Source organism: Rhinolophus sinicus, chromosome 14 (assembly GCF_057876585.1).
Source record: "Rhinolophus sinicus isolate RSI-liver-muscle chromosome 14, RSI-T2T, whole genome shotgun sequence".
Classification (NCBI taxonomy): Eukaryota; Metazoa; Chordata; class Mammalia; order Chiroptera; family Rhinolophidae; genus Rhinolophus; species Rhinolophus sinicus.
Window position 1 is genome coordinate 139,352,325 of NC_142514.1, and position 21,736 is coordinate 139,374,060.

The following is a 21,736-nucleotide window of genomic DNA, read 5'->3' on the forward strand; positions in this document are numbered from 1 at the left end:
GCTGGCAGACAGGTTGGTAACTGACTCTAGTAGACCTTAAATGTTAACCCAGAGAGTCAGGAGGGTTTTAGCCTCTGGGGGATGGGGGTCTCCTGGAAGGTTTAAAAAAAAGTAGCTAGCTCCTGCCTCATGTGAGAACATCACTGTCACGCATCGTGTTTCTGTTCCCCCATCTTTTGTCTTTGTACCGTAGTTCCTGGACCTCTCCTTCAACAGCCTGACTGCGGAGGCCATCTGTGATCTGGGGATTCTGCCGCACCTCCGTGTCCTGCTCCTCACAGGCAACGGGCTCACCTCCTTGCCACCGAACATGGCTGTCGCAGAGCAGTAAGTCCTATATCCCAGACTCCGCCCCATGTGTTCCCTTGTGAACTTTTGTCTGGGCACAAGTGTCCAAGGAAATAGTCCATAGCAGCTTGGAAGTTCTGTAAAGACAGGCTGAGTGCTCAAAGCAGGGAGAATGCCACCTACTGAAGCTCCCAGAAAAGGCAACCATGGGAGCAGGGCCCCAAAGGATGGGGGGCCTCACATAGGTGTCCCCTGCTCCTCTGTGCTATTAGGAGAGAAACAGGTGTCTGACTAGTCACTTTCCCTGCCTGTGATTGGTCTTTGGTTAATTGTAGATATTGCTCTCACCAGACTATTCCCTTTCACGCACCCTCTAAATAAGCTTTCCATATTCCCATTCTGCACATATGCTGAGGCCATGCCTTCTGGCCAGAGGTTTATGGTATCTTTATAATAGTAACACATATGTGGTGCTTACTATGTGCCAGACACTGTTCTCAGCACTTAACGCATATTAACTCATTGACTCCTCACAACAACCCTACAGGGTAGGTGTCCTATTATTATTCCAATTTTATAGACAAGGAAATCGAGGCACAGACAGGTTAAATAACTCACCCAGAGTTACAAAGCTAGTAAGTGGCAGAGCCAGTATTTGAACCAAGTCGACCTAACTCCACAGAGCACACTTACACGACCATTACATTCTCTTTTTGTGTAGATTCTGTATATACTCCAAAGGCTAGCTCAGACCCTCCTCCTTTCTCTATCAGAATAAATGTACAGTTCAATGGCATTAGGTACATTCAAATTGTTGTGCAACCATCACCATCCCTCTCCCGAACTCTTTTAATCTTGTAGAAATTCCATTAACTTTGACTAATGGACATGACGCTTCTGAGAAGACCAACACATAATTCCCTGTATTCTACACATACTCCTTTTTGTCCTCAAAGTATAACAGTAATCATATCTACTTTTGACAATCAGTATCAATCACCCAGCCAACGTAGGAAACCCCTCTTTTCCTGCCTGTTGGTTCAATGGAATGAGAAACCCAGGGGGCCAGTTGCAAACTCAACTTCCAGTTAGGTGGAACTGTTCTTGTGTCCCCTGGAAAAGCATTGTTTCTTAGGAAACTAAGACCTCTAACTCAGAAGGGCTCCAAGTTGCAGGAATGAGAAGCAAAAATGCTGCAGGTGAATCATGAAGTATACTCGTAACTGTAAGAGGAGCTGCTCTCATTTGCATTCATTAACTCCTAGACCCTTTGTGTTGGCTGTGAGGCTTTCAGCCTCTCCACCACTTCTGGAATGAATCAACACACAACCCTAGGGAAAAAGTGGCCCCAAATATTGCATGAACTCCTATGCGTTTCTTCTTCCAAATCTTGCCCTCCGCCCCCCCAATTTTTTTTTTACAGGTGGTTAGTTCCCAGATACCTTAAAGAAGATTGTTTTTGATGTAACTATTTTGTCTGGATTTTCTAATCTACACTCGGGGAAGAGTTGACCCACCTTCTTCTTCTTCCTTCTTCCTCCTTCCTCTTCCTTCTTCTTCTTCTATTGGGGAATATTGGGGAACAGTGTGTTTTTCCAGGACCCATCAGCTCCGAGTCAAGTTGTTGTTTTCAATCTAGTTGTGGAGGGCGCAGCTCACTGGCCCGTGTGGGAATTGAACCAGTGACCTTGATGTTATAAGTACTGCGCTCTAACCAACTGAGCCACCAAGCTGCCCCAGCCCACATTATTTAGTCTGCAATACCATAAACCTTCCCGTTTATTTTGGCCAGGTGCCTAGGGGCACTCAGTATGGAACCATTTTAAACTAAACTAAACTAGCTTGATATTTTCTGAATTACTCTGATGATACAAACTTCGGCTACACTTTTGTGAGAGGACCAGTCTGCCTCCCCACTCCCGTTTATTTACTCCAAGGCAGCCTTGCCCAGGCTGTGGGATGAGGGCAATGGGTGTAGTTCTGGTTCCCTCTCCCCTGAGGGTGTGTCTCTCTAGGGTCCCAGGTTCATGCAGGGGGTCTCCAATTACGTGCCCCTCCTGTTTCAACAAGATCAGCAAATATCCTGGAGGCAAAAGTGGCTTCTTCTGCTCAGTTTCTGTCTCTGGATTATTAGATTTTGGCATTCTACTACTCCCTTCCTCTCTTCACGTCTCCTACATGTTTTTAATGGATAGGTCTTTTTTGTTTTTATATTTTATTCCTTATTCTCGTTGTTTTCAGTGGAAAGTCTTGTTACATAAAGTGAGGCAAGTCTCCACCACTCTGCAATTCTATTTCCTCACATATGAGATGGGGAAAATAAATGTACTCCTACTTACATCAGAATCAATAGAAATAATTGTGCTTTGAAAGCCGGGAGGCTCCGGACAAACATTATTGTCATTTTCTTCTCCCTCATCTGTCCACACTCCTCTGTGGACTCCTCGTCTTTGCCAACCTCTTAGATGTTGGTGGTCCCAGCTGTCCTCTCAGCCCACCGTTTCTCTGAATCGTTACACTCTTATGGTCTCTTCCCCCCGCAAGTCTTAGTTATTTCTCTACCTCATTTCTGTCTTCTGAGCTCATACATCCTGCTCATCATACCAAACTCATCACACAAGTGACCACGTCCACATCTCCTCCTCCTGTGTCCCTGACCTCCATCGTGGTCACTGCTCTCCATCCACTGTGCAGTGGCCCAGACTAGAGACCCGAGCACCAGCCTGAATTCTTCCCTCCCTCATGCCACATGTCCATTCAAACACCAGATGCTATGAACTGTACTTCCTAAAATGTTCTCAAACTTGCCTGTTTCTGTTATTCTCCAGTTTGGTCTGAGTCTCCAGTTTCTTACCTCCCAACCTATCCTTCTTACCATCAGCCAGAGCGATGTTTTTAAGACACACATCTAATTCTCCCACCGCCCTGTCTCCGCCCTGCTTAAAAGTCCTCCAGCAGCTTGCAGGTGTTCTAAAGATAAACTCCATTAACATTGATTGATCACAAGGCTTTTCATGGCCTGACTCTGCCTGCTTCTTCATCCTCCTTTCTGGCCACCTTTTCCCATTTCACGATATAGTTCATCTATTCTGAACTATTTGCGTCTCTGTTTCCGGATGGATTGCACTATTCGCTCTGTGTGGGTGCGTGAGGGGCACCGTGTTTGACCTACTCCATCTTTAGACTGCTCTCTTGTTTTGACTGACAGCTGATACTTTAGCTCCCCCATTAGGCCTATTCCCTTTCCCCTTGGACCACACGATTCTGCTCTCTCAGGCTTGACCAACAGAAAGCAGAGGGGGACTGTTACTTCCTTTTTTCTCATCACCGTGTTCCTAACGCCACCTAAAAGAGCACTACTTTTTTAGCAGCCACATCCTAAGTCCTCTTTTTACACAGGCAAGCTGTTAATCCAGGTCTTCTTCATTCTGAGTTTGGCATGGTGGGTTTTCTGTTTCTTATCACAGACACTGATCTGACCTTTGAACGGACATTAGAGCTTGCTAAATTTCATCTTGTTCGCCGCAGCCCTTGGTTCAGTCTGTTGAGCAATATTTTTAGCCAGTCTTACAATGTGAAGTAAAAGAAATCCCCCTTCATTATAGGTTGGTGCAAAAGTAACTGCGGTCTAAAAGGTTAAAAATAAATGCAAAAACCGCAATTGCTTTTGCACCAACCTAATAGGCGCTAGAGGAACTGACCAGGCCCAGAGACGCTCAATACCAGCAAGAACTGGCACAGCAAGCAAAGTAACAGCAGCCCGAGAACCAGGGCCCAGGGCTCCTCATCCCCATTCCCATGCTGCTTCTCATGTGACACATGGATTTCCCCTCCCTGAATACAGCCATGGGGGCAAGCTTTAGCTTCTAAAAAAATTAAGTTAAACCTATCCGATTTTAGATGGTATTAATTCCTGTTGCCAAAAGAAGGTACTAGGTTGGTACAAACGTAATTATGGTTTAAAGGGTTAAAAATAATTGCAAAGGGGCCAACCTCATGATTCAGGCCATTGGAGCTCCATGCTCCTAACTCTGAAGGCTGCCGGTTCAATTCCCACATGGGCCAGTGTGCTCTCAACCACAAGGTTGCCAGTTCGATTCCTCGAGTCCCGCAGGGATGGTGGGCAGTGCCCCCTGCAATTAAGATTGAACATGCCACCTTGAGCTGAGCTGCCTCCTGGACGGCTCCGTTGGTTGGAGCGCGTCCTCTCAACCACAAGGTTGCCTGTTCGACTCCCGCAAGGGTAGGTGGGCTGCGCCCCCTGCAACTAGAAAACGGCAACTGGACCTGGAGCTGAGCTGCGCCCTCTACAACTAAGACTGAAAGGACAACAACTTGAAGCTGAACGGCACCCTCCACAACTAAGATTGAAAGGACAACAACTTGACTTGGAAAAAAAAAAATAAAATTAAAAAAATAATTGCAAAAACTGCGATTACTTTTGCACCAACCCCACTCCAAACAGCTGGAAACCTCGGCCTCTCCACTATTAACAGATTCCTGCCACTGCGAAGAGCTTTTCTCTCCAAATTGCCGTGGGAAGGGCTCGTAGGAGAGCCCGATGCTTTCCTCTGAAGCCTCGCATCTTGCCTTCCTCACGCATGTATTCACTGCCCCTCGCCCCATTTTAAGATTTGTTTTGGAGACGAAATGAAACTTTTCTATGTTATGATTACGGTGAAACTTCAAAGGCAAAGCACTGTAACTTGTCACAAGAGACAGGACAGAGCCAGCTTCTCCATTATGGGGTGTGAGAGGAATTTTTTGAAGGCTTATTTCTTAGCTGTTTTATATTTCACTGGAGTAAAATAAAGATTGGCCAGTGAACAATAAATCAACAGAGCTACTGTGCAGCCGCCTGTAACTGCTTTCGGGTAGAAATTAAAAATTCAGTGTATGAAAGTTGGTCCTTTCAGGAAGAGGAAAAGTGTCCTCTATGACCTTGAAATAGCGTGAACAAAGGCTTCTTTCCTTCTCTGTTGAGTGTCTCTGGAACTGTATCTGTTCCCTACTCTGGGAATAGTTTCCCACCAACCATATCTGAAACCACATCTGACCTGTGCCATTTTTAGTTGGAACTGTCATGGTTCTAATCTACCCAAGTCCATCAGTATTAGAGTAACAGTAAAGGAGAACATTTACTAGGAGAACATTGGGGAATCTCACAGCCATGCTTTAGGGACATACAGAATAGAGGTCCTGAGCATTATGGGGGCACCCGGAAGTCCTGTCTCTCAGGACTTCTGCTCCTCTCTCTGACTCGCCTCATTTTTCTTTACAGGTAAGGGGTTCCCATGATGGGAAACATGACTGCCCAGAGCTTCTACATATAGAATAGCATCAGCCATAAAGAGATCATTTTTCTCCCTGCCCCTCTCCCTCTCTCCATTCTTCATGGTTTAGCTAAAACATTGCCTTCCCTGGGTCCTCCCCACCAGAGGGGGCGACTCCCACCAAGCTTTGTACCTGTGTGCAGTGTGTCCACCTCCTGCACAAGACTGTAGACACCGGAGGGGAGGGAGATGTTCTTTCTCTCTCTGTACACCCAGGACCGAGCTCCGTAAATGGCTGTTAAAGAAATTCACGAGTGTGAATGGATGAATGAATGACTGTATACCCTCTCTAAACTCACCTCTGAAATATTCCTAACTTTGGGTGTACTGTCACAGCCCTTTGGGACTTTTGAACTGTATCTTCATCAAGCTCTCTCTGGTCCAGGCAACAGCTGCCCTTCCATATCCCCACGCTGTCATCCACGTGGAGCTTGAGGATGTGAGGTGAAAGGTGGGTGCTGCAGAAAAGGGTCTGGGTTTCGAGTCAAGCCTGAGCTCCCACAGGCCAGCTGTCAGACTTTAGGCAAGTCACTGAGTTTCCTCATCTGAGAAGGAGGTAATGCTCGTCCTCCTCAGTGCTGCTCTGAGATGACATATGTAAAACCCCTAACACAATACCAGGAGCTTGGTAGGCTCTGAAGAAATGTTGCTTTCCCTTCCTCTTGTTGTTTGTGGTTTATATGTACTTGTGACTGGATGTGTGAGTGTGTTTGTGTGTGTATGAGGGTGTATGGAGGGGATGGAGTTGGAGGGAGGAATGAAGACATGATTTGAGGCATCTGCCTTTGTGTACTTAAAAAGAATTACCTGGGCCTTAGCCACCTGGGGACAAATATGAGGTCAAATTAATGGTGGTACCTACTAATAAAATGCCACTATTTCCTGCTCCACCTGTGTGACTCAGGACCTCAGCCTGTTAAATTCCACTCTCAGGTGTTTCTGGGAATCCTCAAAGAGTTTGAGTTTAAAAAGAGACTTTCCATCCTTACTGATGTGTGCATTTTATGAAGTTACTTTAGAGGAGAGCCTCAGTGCAGCCAGCCTACCTACTCCACTCGGGGGCAGAGCTGTGGCCCTTGCGAAGGGCATCGTCTCCTGGTTCTCCCGTGGTTACCAATCGTTGGGGTGATACCACATACAAGGGTGTCTGCCCTGATCCCAAAATGTGCAGTGTTCTTCCTGCAGAGTGCTTCCCCCCAACTCAGTCCATGCCTCCTTCACTCTGGTGTTTTCCATGAGTACTACTAGTTCCCCCCACTCCGCACCCCCCACCCCCGCCATCCTGCCCCAACCAGTCTCACTGAGTGTGTGCAGGAGACCCTGCTCGCTGCGCCATTTGTCATGCGGGGTGGCCTGCGGGGTCTCTGCTCCTGCTCCCCACATAAGAACGCAGGACATGGTGAGGCCAAAAAGGAACACCCACGGAGCCATAGGTAGGGGAGTCATACCACTATATTCTCGCTGGCGGCTGGGTTGGAGAAACAGGAAGCAGGAGCCACACTGTTCGCAACCCTCACTGCACCGCTTGCAGGCTCAGCCACCATCTTCTTGCTAGCCCCCACTTGCTGCTAGCATAGCCACAGCAGTTATATTAGTGGCCAATGGCTCACTGGTTACAGCTGACGACCAACTAGCCACAGCTGATGGCCATCCAATCACAGTTGATGGCCATTTACTACCTGAGCCAGCACCTTTCTATGTGTGGCCGAGAGCCTGGTAACTGCTTTCTGGGACTCTGTCCCCACACTCCACCCCTACAGGCTCTCGCTTCACAATCTATGTGACAAATATCTTCTGCGAGGGGCCCTGTGCGAGGAGCCTGGAGGTAAATGCAATATCCTGGACACAGCCAGGCTCTCTGGGCACAGCCAGGGTTCCTCAGGGCACCACCAGTGCTTCTGGGCACAGCCAGACTTCCTGGACTCAGCCAGGGCTCTCAGCGCACTGCCACTCTCTCTGGGCACAGCCCGACTTCCTGGGCACAGCCAGGGCCTCTCAGGGCACTGCCACTCTCTCTGGGCACAGCCAGACTTCCTGGACTCAGCCAGGGCTCTCAGCGCACTGCCACTCTCTCTGGGCACAGCCAGACTTCCTGGACTCAGCCAGGGCCTCTCAGGGTACTGCCACTCTCTCTGGGCCTCTCAGGGTACCGTGCTGGAACAACAGCGACTCACAGTCAAGGTGCTTACACATTCTCGATGGTGGCTGGTCAAGACAAAAGCAAATATCCGCCAGTTCCACTACATGGTGGTATGTTCCCAAGCAAACAGTCAAGCTGTCCATTAAATTAGGGATGGAAGGCAATTCCCCATAGTCCATAGTCATTCACCAGGGCTGTCCTGGGGGTGAGGGATGACCTTGACCTCACCCGCATCTCCCACGGAGGACTCAGCAAGCCTTTCCTCCTGGGACAAGTCCTGCATCCGGGCTGCCTCAGCAAGCACTTCCCAGCCCACAGGGCCGCAACGACCTTTGCTTTATCCGGCCTATGCTGGTTGGGGAACCGTCCACGTCTTCCCACCCCTCCACGGGGGTCCAGCTCTCCGGCAGCCGCTCTCCTGGTCTTCCTGAGACTGAGTGTTCATATGCACAAACTGCTCCACTGCCCTTCGGAGAGCTTTGGCCGGCACCGTACCCTGCTCGCTGCGCCATGTGTCATGCAGGGTGGCCTGCGGGATCTCAGCTCCCGCTCCCCACACAAGAAAGCAGGATATGGCTAAGCCAAAAAGGAACACCCACGGAGTCATAGGTAGGGGAGTCATACTACTATATTCTCGCTGGCGGCTGGGTTGGAGACACAGGAAGCAGGAGCCACACTGTTCGCAACCCTCACTGCACCGCTTGCAGGCTCAGCCACCATCTTCTTGCTAGCCCCCATTTGCTGCTAGCGTAGCCACAGCAGTTATATTAGTGGCCAATGGCTCACTGGTTACAGCTGACAACCAACTAGCCACAGCTGATGGCCATCCAATCACAGTTGATGGCCATTTGCTACCTGAGCCAGCACCTTTCTATGTGAGGCCAAGAGCTTGGAAACTGCTTTCTGGGACTCTGTCCCCACACTGAGTCTGTCAGCGAACATGTGCAACCTTTCTCCATCCAGAAGACTGTGTATGTGAGTGGGGTCGTGGCAAGGGTCATTCGGGGAGAGAACTGCATCTCCCTGTCTGCACGAGAGAAGTTCCCCAGCGGGTTAGACCACTTGCCGATTCCTTATCCTCCATTTCTTCCTGGGGATGATGGAGCTTGTCCCTGCTCTAGCTCCTTACCCAAGATCCTTGTACTCACAGGGAGGCATCTGTAACATCGCTGACAAGCAAGAGGTACAGTGTGAGGTTCCCAGCGCTGGAGACGCTGATGCTCGATGACAACAAACTCTCCAACCCCACTTGCTTTGCCAGTCTGGCCGGGCTCAGGAGGTAAAGCCACAAGCCTCTCTCTGCAGGGTCCTCTATAACCCCCAGCCCGGCTCACACCCTGGGTGCTGCTCTGGAACAAAAGCCCAGGTTTAAATTCCAGTTCTACTACTTACCTCTGCTGTGTGGCCATGGGAAAGTCATTTCTCCCCTCTGAGCTTTAGCTCAGCCAGAAGAGTGGGGCATCAGTACGGGCATTTCTGATTATGTGACTGGATTAGAAGCAGCAAAGAGAAAGGAGGGTAGGAGGAGACAGGATCCTGACCCTGAGAGAGGAGACAGGAAAAAACAGAATCAGAAAGTTAAGTTTAACTGCTATTTGGCTCAAGTAATGAAAGTGCTGGCACTTCAATGGTTAAGCTTTAGATCCCTAGAAAATTTACTTTGGATTTAGCTACCATTTACTGAATACTACTTTGTGCCAAGCCATTTTCACTGTCTCCTTTAATCTTCACAAGAACCTTGAAAGGTGAATAAACATCATCCCCGCTTTAGAGATGGGGATATGGAGGCCCAGAGAGGGTAAGGTCACACTGGCTCAAGGTCACACAAGAGGACTAAGTGTCCAAGACTGATTCCGTGTTCCTTCCCTAAAGTTGCTTGCTAAATGGCCCTGAGGTATAATTGTTTCTGTGATTCTGTATTCACTTTCCTGAACTGAAGACTGAAGAAGTTAAGCCTGGACCAAAACAGGATTTTCCGGATCCCGTACCTACAGCAGGTTCAGCTCCGCGACGGGTCGGGGAATTGGGTTGGAGACATGGGGAGTCCTCGGAAAGGGCCCCAATCCGTGCTGCAGCCCAAGTCATGGATGTTTGAGGCCTCAGAGGAGCAACCAGATTATACTGTACTGCCCATGAAAAAGGATGTTGACCGGACGGGTGAGTGATGCCCTTTGGTCCAGTGTCCCTAGCCCCAGGGTGGGAGTACGCTTCTGAGAGTTTATTCTGAAAGTCTGTGGCTCCCTGGGGAGCTGCTGCACTCAAGCTGCTGGGCCTGGGGAGGTGGAGGTCTCACATGAGTTATTTCAGTGACTTCCTAACTGGTTCTCGGTTAAGATGCTTTTCAAGTCCGGTCAAAAGTTGAGTTTTTCAAATCTCAACTAGTAAGAAACTCAGAGGTAAGGCTTCCAGAGATGGTTAATTCTGGGGGGCATTAATGTTCTCAAGGGCCTCAGGTTCTTTCCATCCTCCTTTCTGCCATCCTTGGCCCACTTGCTTGTCCTTGTAGGCTGGTTCCCACTGAAGTCTCAAGACGGCCGCCACTGTGCCAAGGATTGCAGCCAGGTGGCAGCAGGCAGAGGCAAACAAGGAAAGAAATGGCACGTTTATTGTAAACCCAAATCCCTTTAACACAGGAGTATATTTTTGGATTGTATATTCTGCTCCACTAATCTAGTTATCCATTATGGTGCCAATACCACTGTTGTTTTTTTTTTTTTTTTTTTTACATTTATTTTAAATCGAGAAATAAGTTACATAGAGTAAAATATAGAAATATTGTGTAGAGCTTGAATTTTTACCTACATGCACTTTTTAAACCACCATTCATATGACAATATAGGACATTTCCAGCATCCCATGTGGTCAGTACCTCCTCCAAGAATAACACGTTCTGACCACCATCACTATAGAGGAGTTTTGCCTGACTTGAAATTCATGTACAGTTGATCCTTGAACAACGCGGGTTGTGGCTTAAAGAACAGAAATTTATTTTCTCACAGTTCTGGAGACTAGATATCCGAGATCAAGGTGCCCGAAGTTTGGTTTCTGTTGAGTGCTGTCTCCCTGGCTTATAGATGGCTGCCTTCTTGCTTTGTCCTTACCTGGTTGTCCCTCTGTGTTGTCTGTATCCCAATCTCCTTTTTTTTTTTTTTTTTATGGGAAGACCATTTATATTGGATTAGGGCCTATCCTAATGACCTCATTTAACCTTCATTACCCCTTTAAAGGTTCTGTCTCCAAATACAGTCACATTCTGAGGCCCTGGAGGTTAGGTGTTCATATGAATTTGGGGGGGGACACAATTGAGCCCATAACAACCAATCTATTGAATTTTCCCTTATGGTTTATGCCTTTGGATTTTTATTTAAGAAGTATCTTCCTTTCTCACAGTCACAAAGATAGTTTCCTATTCTGTGTTGCTTTTCATTTTGCTGTTTGAATGATTCTTTCAAAGACAGTTTACAGGTAGTAGATTTTCTGAGTCCCTAAATTATTCAAAATCTCCTTTATCTACTCGAATGCCAGTTTGATTGAATAGAGAATTCTAGCTTTAAAATAATTTTCCCTTAACACTTTGATGATATTACTCCATTGCCCCCTAGATCCATTGTTGCCACTGAGAAGTCTGATGCCAATCTGATTCTCACCTCTTTGTAGGAAACCGATTTTTGCTCTCCGGAATCTCTTAATATATCTCTTTTATCCTTTGGAAGTTTTACTAAGATGCATCCACATGTGCAGCTCTTTTTGTTTATCCCATTAGGTACTATAAGGTTCTTTCAATCAAAGATGTGTGTTTTTGTTCACCTTGGAGAAATTTTCTTTAATTTCCCCTTTTCATTATCTTTGTCATCTCTGTCTGAAATTCCATCAGATGCTGAAAGCTCTGGATTTACCTTCTATTCCTCTTTTCTGCTAACTTTATATTTCTTTGCCTTTTTGCACTGCATTCTGAGAGGGTCTTTTCAGCTTAGTCTTTCAGTTTATGAATTAGCTCTTCAGAGGTGGCTGGTTAGCTCAGTTAGTTAGAGCGTGGTGCTACTGACACCAAGGTTGCCGGTTCGATCCCTGCATGGGCCACTGTGAGCTGTGACCTCCTTAAAAAAAAACAAGAAAAAAAAAAAGAACTGAATTAGATGTTCAACTGGGTCTCTTTATTCATCCAGCACATTTATTAAGTCTGTTATTTGATTGTTATATTTTAAATTCACAAAATTGGTAATAGCTTTTGTTTTAGGAATGAAATAGCCTTTTTAATTTCTCAGAGGATAGTAATTATTCTATTTCAAAGTTTTTATTCTTTTTATTAACTAAACTCTGATGTGTGTGGTTTTTTTTTGCAGATGCTAGTTCTGTTTTTTTTATATTTCACGACTTTTTTTCACAGTGTTAATTTTCTTCAACTATTAGGAGAGTCTTAATTATCCATCTTTTTGTTGAACAATCCCCAATCAGGACCTTAGAATGCAGGTTCTGTTTTCTGGGGCTGCTTTCTGAGATTGTGGGGAGCGGCTAGGACCTGTGTTCAGGCTGAGCGTGCTGCACCTCATCTTTCTAGACATGGGGGCACTCTCGCCTCAGCACCCACACTGGGACCATGGCCCATCCTCCTGCTAAGTCCTCCTTTGTTCCTTGCACAAACCTCTCTCGAGCTCCCTTCCAGCCCCTTGTCACAGGAGAAGTTGTGCCATGTGGTGTGCCACCCCTAAGATTGTTTACTTCATTTTTCGGTCACCTCCCTCCGTGTGATACTAACATGTGGAAGGGGCTCGTTAGCCAGAGCAAGGGTGGGTGAGCGGCACCTGTGCGGGGTGTAGTCCGGCACGTGCTCCGATGTATTAGGCTGTGCTCAGCTGTTTACTGGCTCATCTTCTGATGGTCCCAAGAGTAAACTCACTCTGCAGCCTCTTCCTTCGTTGTGCTGCTGGTTATTCTGGGTCTCTCTCCTGAAGTCACTGTCTTGATACATTCTATTTCTACTAATAACACATAGTAGTTTCAAATCCTCTGCCAGAATATCTTTTATATCCATCTCTCTTTTCTAAGACAGTTGATTTGCCTTCTGATCGGTATTGCCTGCCCATGAGTTCCGAGGCCAGAAGGAGCTCGCGTGCTGCCAAGTCAGTATGGATGACATACAGTGAGGGAGGGGCACAGAGGAGCGTGAGATGAGATTGGGAAAGTAGGCAGCGGCCAGGTCAGGCAGGACCTCGGAGGCCTGGCCAAGGACTTTGGATTTTATTTTAAGAGCAAAGGGCTTACTACCTGACAGATGTCACAGCCAGCTCCTCTCCCCAGTTGGCACTGGAGCTGAGGACCAGTGAGGACCCCCTCTGGGAGGCACCCTGCTGTACACAGTGGGAGGCAGACCCAGACCCTGGCCTCTCTGGGGGTCACTCCATGCTCTCACCAACCTTTGTTCTGTTTCTCTTTTGTTTCAGAAGTTGTGTTCTCATCTTACCCTAGATTTTCCACCTCAGAGGTAGGAACTGCCTGTTTTATATTTGTGTCCTTGAATTAGAACATTCATTTTAATAAACAAAAACAAGCTAGTGGAGCCATGAGAGACATTTATATATATCACGCTGAGGAAGCCCATTCATTGAACAGTCTTCATTGAGAATCTCCCACAGGCCACGTGCGTCGCAGGCCCGTGGAGAAGCCGCGGGGGACAGATGACAGGTCCCTGACCTCACAAGGCCCCAGGCTGGCTCTCACTGTGCTCAGATGCTGCTCTGTAGGCCGAGGTTCCTGCCTCAAGTGGTCAAGCTGGCACTGAAGTGAGGCTGCCCCATGATGAACCCCAGGATCTCCTCACGAGAGCCCCCAAAGTGAGTGGTCCTTGCCAGATACACCACTATCCAGGGCCTAACCCTCGGTGTCACTGGCTTAGACACTACTTCCGTCAGCCTTCAGGAAACCCATTTTTCTCTCCAGGTACATGCTCACTACCCAAGCGCACAATGATTGAGGCGTTAAATGTTGGTTTATCATTTACAATACGAAGTACACATTAGTCAATTAATGGAGCTTGAGACAGCCTCCAGTTCATCTGTACCCAATCATTAGCCCACCATCTACCTTGTAATTTCCTTTGGTTCCATTTAACTCAAGGAATCAGTGAGTGAACTGAGTTAGGCATGGTTAATCCAGCAATTTCCGTGTTTTGCTGGATCAGACATGTTGACCCTGAGGCAAGCTGGTTGTGCTGAGAAGCCATGACCCAGATGCACTGTGCCACATTCAGGCCCCACCTTAGCTGTTGTTTCATCCTGGAATGAACAGCCTCCACTGTGGGACGTGAGCTAACCTATCAGACCAGGTGTTCAAGGCTCAGGTCACTTCTGCTCTCCGTCTTCCCACTAGGAAAAGTCCCCTTATAAATAGTGCGAGCACCTGCCCCTTTGCCTTCTGGAGAAATTTCAGCCCAACTGTGTAAGAAGGAGGGTCCAGTTCAGGATAAGCCGCTATAGGACAGAGGGTGGGAGGCAGGGCGAAGAACCTCTGACGTCTACACCACTGGATTAGCCTTGACCTCAGAGAACTTGAAACTGGAACTTTGGGTGCCAGAAAATTAGCTCACCATGTGCCCTCAGAGAACTTAGAGCCAGAACTCTGGGCCCTTGGGGACATCTCCCTTTATGACCCTAGATGTCTCTTTTGGCCAGGCCTCTCTACAATGGCCATTCCTCCCACCACACACCATAGGAAAGGTGTGTTGGCCCTTAGGCAGCATTCATCTTCTTTATCATCAAGACATTTTGACGTTGACCTTTTTTCCCTTCTAAGACAACCAAGGTATCTGCACTTCCGCCCACATTCGAGATTCTTCCTGTGAAGTCACTGAAGGCCAGGAACCAGACGCTGGCCCCACCCTTCCCAGAGCTGAGGTACCTTAGCCTGGCCTACAACAAGGTGACTTTCTGCTTCTCTGCGTGTTTCCTCAGGGGCACAGATGGGAGGGTAGGACGCCTAAAAGCCAGTCCTCCAATTCCCTGCGCTACAGATTTGGGGGCTCAGGAATTCTCAGGATGGGAGAAGTGGAGGGGGTGTAAGCCAAGGCAGGAGTCCATCCATTCAGTCACAGATATTTATTTAGCACTTACCATGTGCCAGGCTCTGCTGGGCTCTGGGTATATAGCCGTGCAAAGAAAGATTGGTCCTTTTCCCTTATGGGGCTTGTCGCTTATAGGGAAGACTGATACTAGACAAATAATCACAATATACCATGTTTAGTGTTATGAAGAAATTCACAGTGCTATGAAGTATATGACAGGGGAGTCTAACCTAATATTTGGGATCAAGGAAGGCTCTTGAGAAAGTGGTATTTAAGCTGAGATCTGAATCGATGAGTTTAGTGAGGTGAAGACTAAGGGTAGAGTGAAGTGAAAAATGTTCTAGCTGAAGGGAACAGCAGCTGTAAAGCCCATGGAACAGATTTAATGGTTTTTTCCTGTTTTGTGTTAACATAGTAATATTTTTCCAATATCCATGCACTTTACTTCCTGTAAACACCATGAAGTGAGCCCTATTCAAGCATGAAATGCAGGCAACTTTTAAGGTACTCTGCTTCCATTCCTTCTGAGGCAAGCAATTGGTACAGCTCCACTCTCCAAGTGTTTCTTCTCAGAGTTTTATAATTTTAGCTCTGACATCCAGTCTTTGATCCATTTGGAGTTAATCTTTATATATGGTGTGAAATAGGAGTTCAACTACATTCATTTGTATGTGGATATCCAGTTTTCTCAACACAATTTAATGACAAGATGCCTACATCTTCTTTCCTCATTGAATAGTCTTCTCACCCTTGTGGGGACCATAGATGTGGTATGGATCCCTCTTTTCGTTCTTGAAATGGATAATTTGTGTCTTTTATTTTATTGGTCCAAAATAGTTAGAAGTGATCCCTTTTATTGAATTTTTTATTAGTATAAAACTAGGTGCTGGTTTTGCTAGATTTCTCTATTATATGTCTGTTTTCCATTTCAATGATTTCTGCTCAAAACTTTATTTTTGTCCTACTCACAATGAGTTTAATTTGCTCCTCTTGTTCTAGTTTCGCTAATAGTATAATTTTAGGTCATTGATTTAGACCTTTTTTCTTTTTAACATAGGCATGTAAAACTAAATTTCTTTCTAAGCACAGCTTCAGTTGCATCCTACAAATTGATTTGTGTTTTTATTTTCATTCAATTAACATTTTAAATTTTTGTTGTGATTTCTTCTTTGACCTATGGGTTATTTAAAGTGAGCTAATTTCTGTATATATAGGGCTCTTCTAATTGTCTTATATTTTTTGATTTCTAATTTAATTTTGTTGTGGTCAGAGAACATAATCTGTAGGATTTCATTCTTCTGAAATCTCTTTAAACTTGTTTTATGGTCTACCCTATATTCTATCTTCATGAACATTCTATGTGCATTTAGAAAAAATACGTGTTCTGCAGTTTGGGGGGATAGTGTTCTATAAATGTCAATTAAGTTAAGGTGGGGGTAGTGTCACTCATCTTTTCTGTACTGTTTTGTCTATTTGTTCTATCAGTTGTTGAGAGCTGTGTATTAAAATCTCCATTCATGATTGCGGATTTGTTTTTTCCGCCCTTAGTTTTCAGTTTTTGCTGCATGTATTTTGAAGCTCTCCTATCAGGTACATATACATTTAGAAGTTTTATATCTACCTGGTGTGTTGATCCCTGTATTATTATTACTGTCACGCTTTGCCTCTAACTCTCCTTGATGTCTATTTTGTCTGATTTTAATACAGTTACACAGCACAACCTTACTAGTGGCATGGTATATATCTTTCTGTCCTTTTACTTTCAACCTATTTATAGATTTATATTTAAAGCACATCTCTTTGAAACAGCATATAGTTGGTTCTTGCTGGGGTGCCAGAGCATTTTTCTCACTGTTCCTGCTCTGTCCTCAGCTTGCAGCCTTCCCTGGGTTCCTACACCTGAGGGGTTTATGTCCACACTCTTTTTCCTCCCCTAGCAGTGCTGTTTTCGCTTGTTACCTAGTCCTGGCTAGTCTGGTAGTAGGCGGCCAAAGGGAGGGTCCAACCCCAGTCTTAGGTAGGCACTGGGTCCCTGTGTCTCAAGCATGGGCCTGTGTCAGTGGTCCTACCCCTCTCCCAGCAGGAGAAGACCTCTACTGTAGTGGGCCCTGGTTGGTTTCCTGCCCCTACCCCAGGAGTAGCAAGCTTTAATTGTTTTCCTCCCCACCCCACTCTTAATGCAGGGCCTTGGGCCCAACAGGGTTTGCTGACTTTCCTCAGCAACTTAAGCCTTTTGTTGACTAGGAAGAAGGGTTGGCAAGAATTCCTGCCTTTCTGCTTGGCAGCTGCTCTCCTCCAGGCTATGCCTGGAGGAAGGCTTTCTCCAGTCTCCCTCCCTGCGACCAGTCTTTCACACACAAGTGGGTGGGAATTCCCCTTGTGTCTGCAGCTTTCAGGAATTCTATTCTCTTACTCTAGCCCAGACTCGGCCTTTAGCAATTCATTAAATTTTTTGGCTGATTTCTTCTTAAATGCTTGTGTGGCACTCACTGTCTCTTCCTTCCACCTTCTGCTGCAGGTGAGCCAGTGTCTATGTCCCATACATATCTCTTTGAGGTGCCATCTAACCTTAGATTTCAGACCACTTGATTACCCTGAGACCTTAGCTCTCTGTTGGATTCAAGAAAAGTTAAGATGTAGGTTATTCTGCTTTTTTCATTGTTGTGAGGAGGGGAGCAGCTCTCTTTCCATTTTTTTCTGCACTCTCACATGAGATTGTAAAGGATATTTTTCTTTGTGACAGTTACCACCCGACATATATCTTTTTGTCTATTAATAGTTGTCTACTGCCAGAACGTAGGCTTTTTTGAGAGCTAGGACTTTGTTTTGTTTACAACTATATCTCCATCATCTGAAATAGCACCTGATACACGATAAATGCTCAGTAAGTTTGTTAGATGAATGAATGATATTCTGATCACACCAAGGAATACTCAGAGCTCCTGCTATTGAAATGGAAATTAACGTTCGATACATTAAAGGTACAAATTTTAAAACCCATTCTGCCTTCAAACAGAGCTTATACATCTAGAATACTCACTCAGAAATCTAGTAATTTTGTGTCGAAAGTAAAATAATCACTGTCACTCAACCTTTACCTTGTACTTACTTAGTTCATAAAGTTGACAGATTAAGTTATATTCCCCTCAACCCAATGAAATTGGGCAGAAATTTCAAGTTGTCATTGGTACCTGACTTTATTTCCAGGGGCATTCAACTTACCTTCCAGGGGAAAAGCTAGCTTGATAGCCAAATTCTGCTCACTACACCAGCCAGAGTCCTAAACCCATTATTTTTCAGTTGGGACTTAATTTCCCAGAAAATATGACATACATGCCCTGATATCTGTCAACTTTCTACTAGTTTTAATTGTAACTTTCTTCAACATTTTAGCTGCCTGATTTGGATGGGTGGAATTTTGCATCCTGACAAAATTAAATTAAAATTTCCATCCCCCATTCTATTGCGACTGCTTCTTGACCATGTGATTTGCATACAAGAGACTCTGTACCCTCCTTACTCACCATTATCTATTTAACTGCTTATCAACACGTATTAGCCTTCTTTGTAGGCTCATCCTCCTCACCTCCTTTTCTAGAGTCTGGATAAGAAGTCAGCAAACTTAAAAAAAAAAAAAAAAAAAAAAAAAAGAAGTCAGCAAACTTTTTCTGTACAGGGCCAGATAGTAAATATATTACTCTTTTGCAACTACTCAACTCTCCCTTTGTAGCACAAAAGGCAGTACAGAAATGAACGAACATGGCAGTGAACTAATGAAACTTCATTCAACAGATGGGGGCCCAGATTTGGCCCATAGGTTGTATCTTCTGACCCTGGTTTTCGTTCAGCCTTTAAGCTGAGTGATTCTTACATTTCCAAATGGTTGGAAAAAATGAGAAGAAGGATAACACTTCATGACAGGTTAAGATTATATGAAATTCAATTTTCAGAGTCCATAAGTAAAGTTGTATTGGAAAAGAGCCACCGCACTTATTTGTTTATGAATTGTCTATGGCTGCTTTTGTGCTGCAGCAGCAAAGTTGAGTAGCTATGACACAGACTGTATGGGCTGCAAAGCCTACAACATTTATTATCTGGCCCTTGATAGAAAAGGTTTGCCGAGCCCTGGTCTAGGTGATCAAATGTTAGAGTTCAAGGCCCACTCCGAGTGCCTTTTCTCCTCTCACTGGGTACTCTCTCCATAGGGAAGGCTTCACATGCCCATTGGCCCATGAACAGAGACCCACAAATTAGTAACTCCAATGTGGACCACTCCTCTGTACTCCAGACCAGTGTATCCACTGTTCACTTGAATCTCTATTTGGAAGTCTTAAAGGTACCTCCACAGTACACACGTCCAAAGTGAATTAGTGATCTTTCCCTTCAAATGTGACGTTCCTCCATCATTCTGTATCTTAGGGAATAGCTCCATCATCCAGTTACTCAAGCGGAAACCTAGTTGTCAGCCTTGATACTTCTGTCTCCTTTACGTCCCTCCTCCCCACCCAGATCTCATCCATTACCAAGTCTTGTCAAATTTAGGTCCTCCTATTTCTAAAAATTCATCTAAAAGGTTCTCCTAGGACCAAACTCTTGAACTAGTTTTGGTCTGGCCCCTACTTGCATCTCCACTTCATTTTGTACCCAACACCCTTTCTCTCTGCTGCAGTCACACTCGCCTCTAAATCCCTCTCTCTTCCTTGCTGTTAGGCCTTTCACACATTGTTCTCTTTGCATGGAACACTTCCTCTCTGCGTTAGTTAGAGTAAGTAACACAAACTGCTGCAACAGACTTAAACATCTCAGGGACTTAACACAATAAAAAATTATTTCTTCCTTTTACAAAATCCTTTGGGGATGGTGCTGGTTGGCTCGTGGCCTTCCACATGATCCTTCAGAGACCCAGGTCCCTTCTGGCTATGGCTCTGTCACCCCCTAGGGCCTTAAGAGCCCTTGATTGGATCCTGTGCATCTGGAGGACAGATGGTTGAGCAGGGGGAGGGTGCTGAGAGGTGCAGGGGATCAGCGGGAGGCTGTGAATGGGCTGTGCCTGGATGTGGCATTGATCACTCCCACCCAGGCTGCACTGGCTAGAACTGAGTCATACGAGCACATCTGGCTGCCTGGGAGGCAGGAAGATGCACAGTCTAGCTGTGTGCCCAGAAAGTAGAGGAAATGGCTTTGGTTAATACCGAGGTTTCTCTGCCACGTACTCCACCCCCCACTGCATTCACTCATCACCTCCTACCTGTCCTCAGGACTCTCAGGAACGCCTCCTCCTATCTCCCTGACTAGGTCAAATCACCCTTGTGCTTCGTGTGCCTCTCTTTTATGGCACGAACCACAGTTGTAAATCTACTCCCCTTCATGTTACTGTTTCTTTAATGCTTGTTTCCCACTAGGCAGTGCTCCATGAGAACAACAGTTGTATCTGTTTTGCTGAGTCCCAACCCAGTGTTGGCACGTGTAGGCATTCAGTAAATGTGTTGACTGAATGAACAAAAATGAAAACCAGTGATGAGGTTAATAGCCCACTGGGCATGTAGTGCTGCCCAGTGAAGCTCCAGAGGAAACCGGACTCAAGTGCCGGGCGTCCTCCTTCCTGCCCTCAGCACTGAGCATCTTGGGGGGTCCTGATCTGACCCAACGGCTTTCTGCATCCGAAGGTCACTGCTCCGCTCCTAGTCCTGTGATACTGATGGCTCTCCTACTTTTCTGTTGCTAATAGACACTCTCCAACATAGTCCCCAACGTTGTTCCAGACACGCTGCTCAACAGGGACCGCGCATTTTCTGCCCTTCAGAGGCTGGCCTCCCAGGGGCGGAGCAGCCTCTGGGCCCCAACCAGCCATGCGGTCTCCCTTACCAAGGGCTCTGCTTATCCCCTAGATGAGTGGGTTACCTGCCCTCCGTCCTGTCCCCTGTCCCACCCAGATCAGTGCCCAGGACAGGCCTCAGGGAAGGAGACCATCGGGAGCGCTATACACAGACTGCGGGGTGTCAGAGGTTGCCCTGGGGAAGGAGACATGGCAGACAGACTGTATTTGAAGTGAAAATCAGTGCCCTCCCTACCTTGTAGACGCCTTGCGAGATGAGTGCTCTATTGTTTTCGTTATTATTATTCTGTCACCAACATGCTCAATGCTTCATATAGGCTCTATGACCATTGTGGAGAAGGGAGAAAAATTTTTAACTCTGAAACATGAAACAGTAATGGTGGAATTTCGGACAAGAGGGGCCAGGTGCTCTGGAGTGAGCCGGTGAAACTGCAGGGATAAGGTGCCGTCCAGGACGGAGCCCTGTCCATGCACAGCAGCCTCGCTCCCCAGCCCCGCCCCACCCGCGCAAGCAGGCAGCCCTGCAGTGTGCACCCGGGGCACTTGGGCAGAGGTGGGGGTGGTGTCCACCTGATTCTCCCCTGCATGCCTTCCAGATTGCAAAGGAAGATGCCATCCTGCCAGTAGCTCTCTTCCCATCTCTCTCTGAGCTCGTCTTTCACAACAACCCTCTGGTGGCCCACACGCGAGGTAGGGTGCCTACCTACAAAGCTGCCCCCGCCCCCGCCCAGTGTCCAGGAAGCGGTGCGGGCACCCTCATCCCCGCCTTACCAGTGCCAAGCCCAGGGCTTGGCTCTGCGTCATGGGTGGACAAAGGAGATGGAGAAAACAACAGACACTGCTGAGTGGCTGCTCCACAGCTGCTCATCCTGACAGCAACCCTGAGAGGCAGGCATTCTTGTCCTGGGGCACAGTGGAGGACACTGAGAATCAGAGAGGTTCATGATCTACCCAAGGTCACACAGCAAGAAAGAGGCGTAGCCAGGAATGGAATACAGAATTATCTAGATCCTGTATGAGCTCTTTCAGTGACATCCTGCTCTGTGGAACAGGTCTGTTATGACCTCGTTTCCCTGTTGGGG

General features: G+C 46.5%; 1 protein-coding gene, 1 long non-coding RNA gene and 1 other non-coding gene across 9 annotated transcripts in view; 2 read left to right on the forward strand and 1 right to left on the reverse strand.

Moving 5' to 3' along the window:
• XRRA1 (X-ray radiation resistance associated 1) overlaps positions 1 to 21,736 on the forward strand; it is a 52,946-nt gene that overhangs the window by 23,052 nt on the left and 8,158 nt on the right. For all 7 annotated transcript variants that reach the window (XR_016018742.1, XM_019744366.3, XM_074335766.2 and 4 more), the window contains 6 exons: positions 194 to 327; positions 8,912 to 9,040; positions 9,701 to 9,918; positions 13,203 to 13,243; positions 14,551 to 14,676; positions 21,251 to 21,344. Coding sequence is in view for 6 of the 7 variants with exons in the window: in XM_019744366.3 (XP_019599925.3) it covers positions 194 to 327; positions 8,912 to 9,040; positions 9,701 to 9,918; positions 13,203 to 13,243; positions 14,551 to 14,676; positions 21,251 to 21,344 (742 nt within the window). In the remaining variant the exon portion in view is untranslated. The remainder of the gene's footprint in view (positions 1 to 193; positions 328 to 8,911; positions 9,041 to 9,700; positions 9,919 to 13,202; positions 13,244 to 14,550; positions 14,677 to 21,250; positions 21,345 to 21,736) is intronic.
• LOC141572220 (uncharacterized) lies at positions 9,927 to 21,735 on the reverse strand. Its single transcript, XR_012497481.2, has 3 exons — positions 21,426 to 21,735; positions 20,890 to 20,974; positions 9,927 to 11,858 (listed from the first exon to the last, which is right to left on the reverse strand). It is a non-coding gene; the product is annotated as an uncharacterized LOC141572220 (long non-coding RNA).
• Positions 11,768 to 11,841, forward strand: TRNAS-ACU (transfer RNA serine (anticodon ACU)). Its single transcript has one exon. It is a non-coding gene; the product is annotated as a tRNA-Ser (tRNA).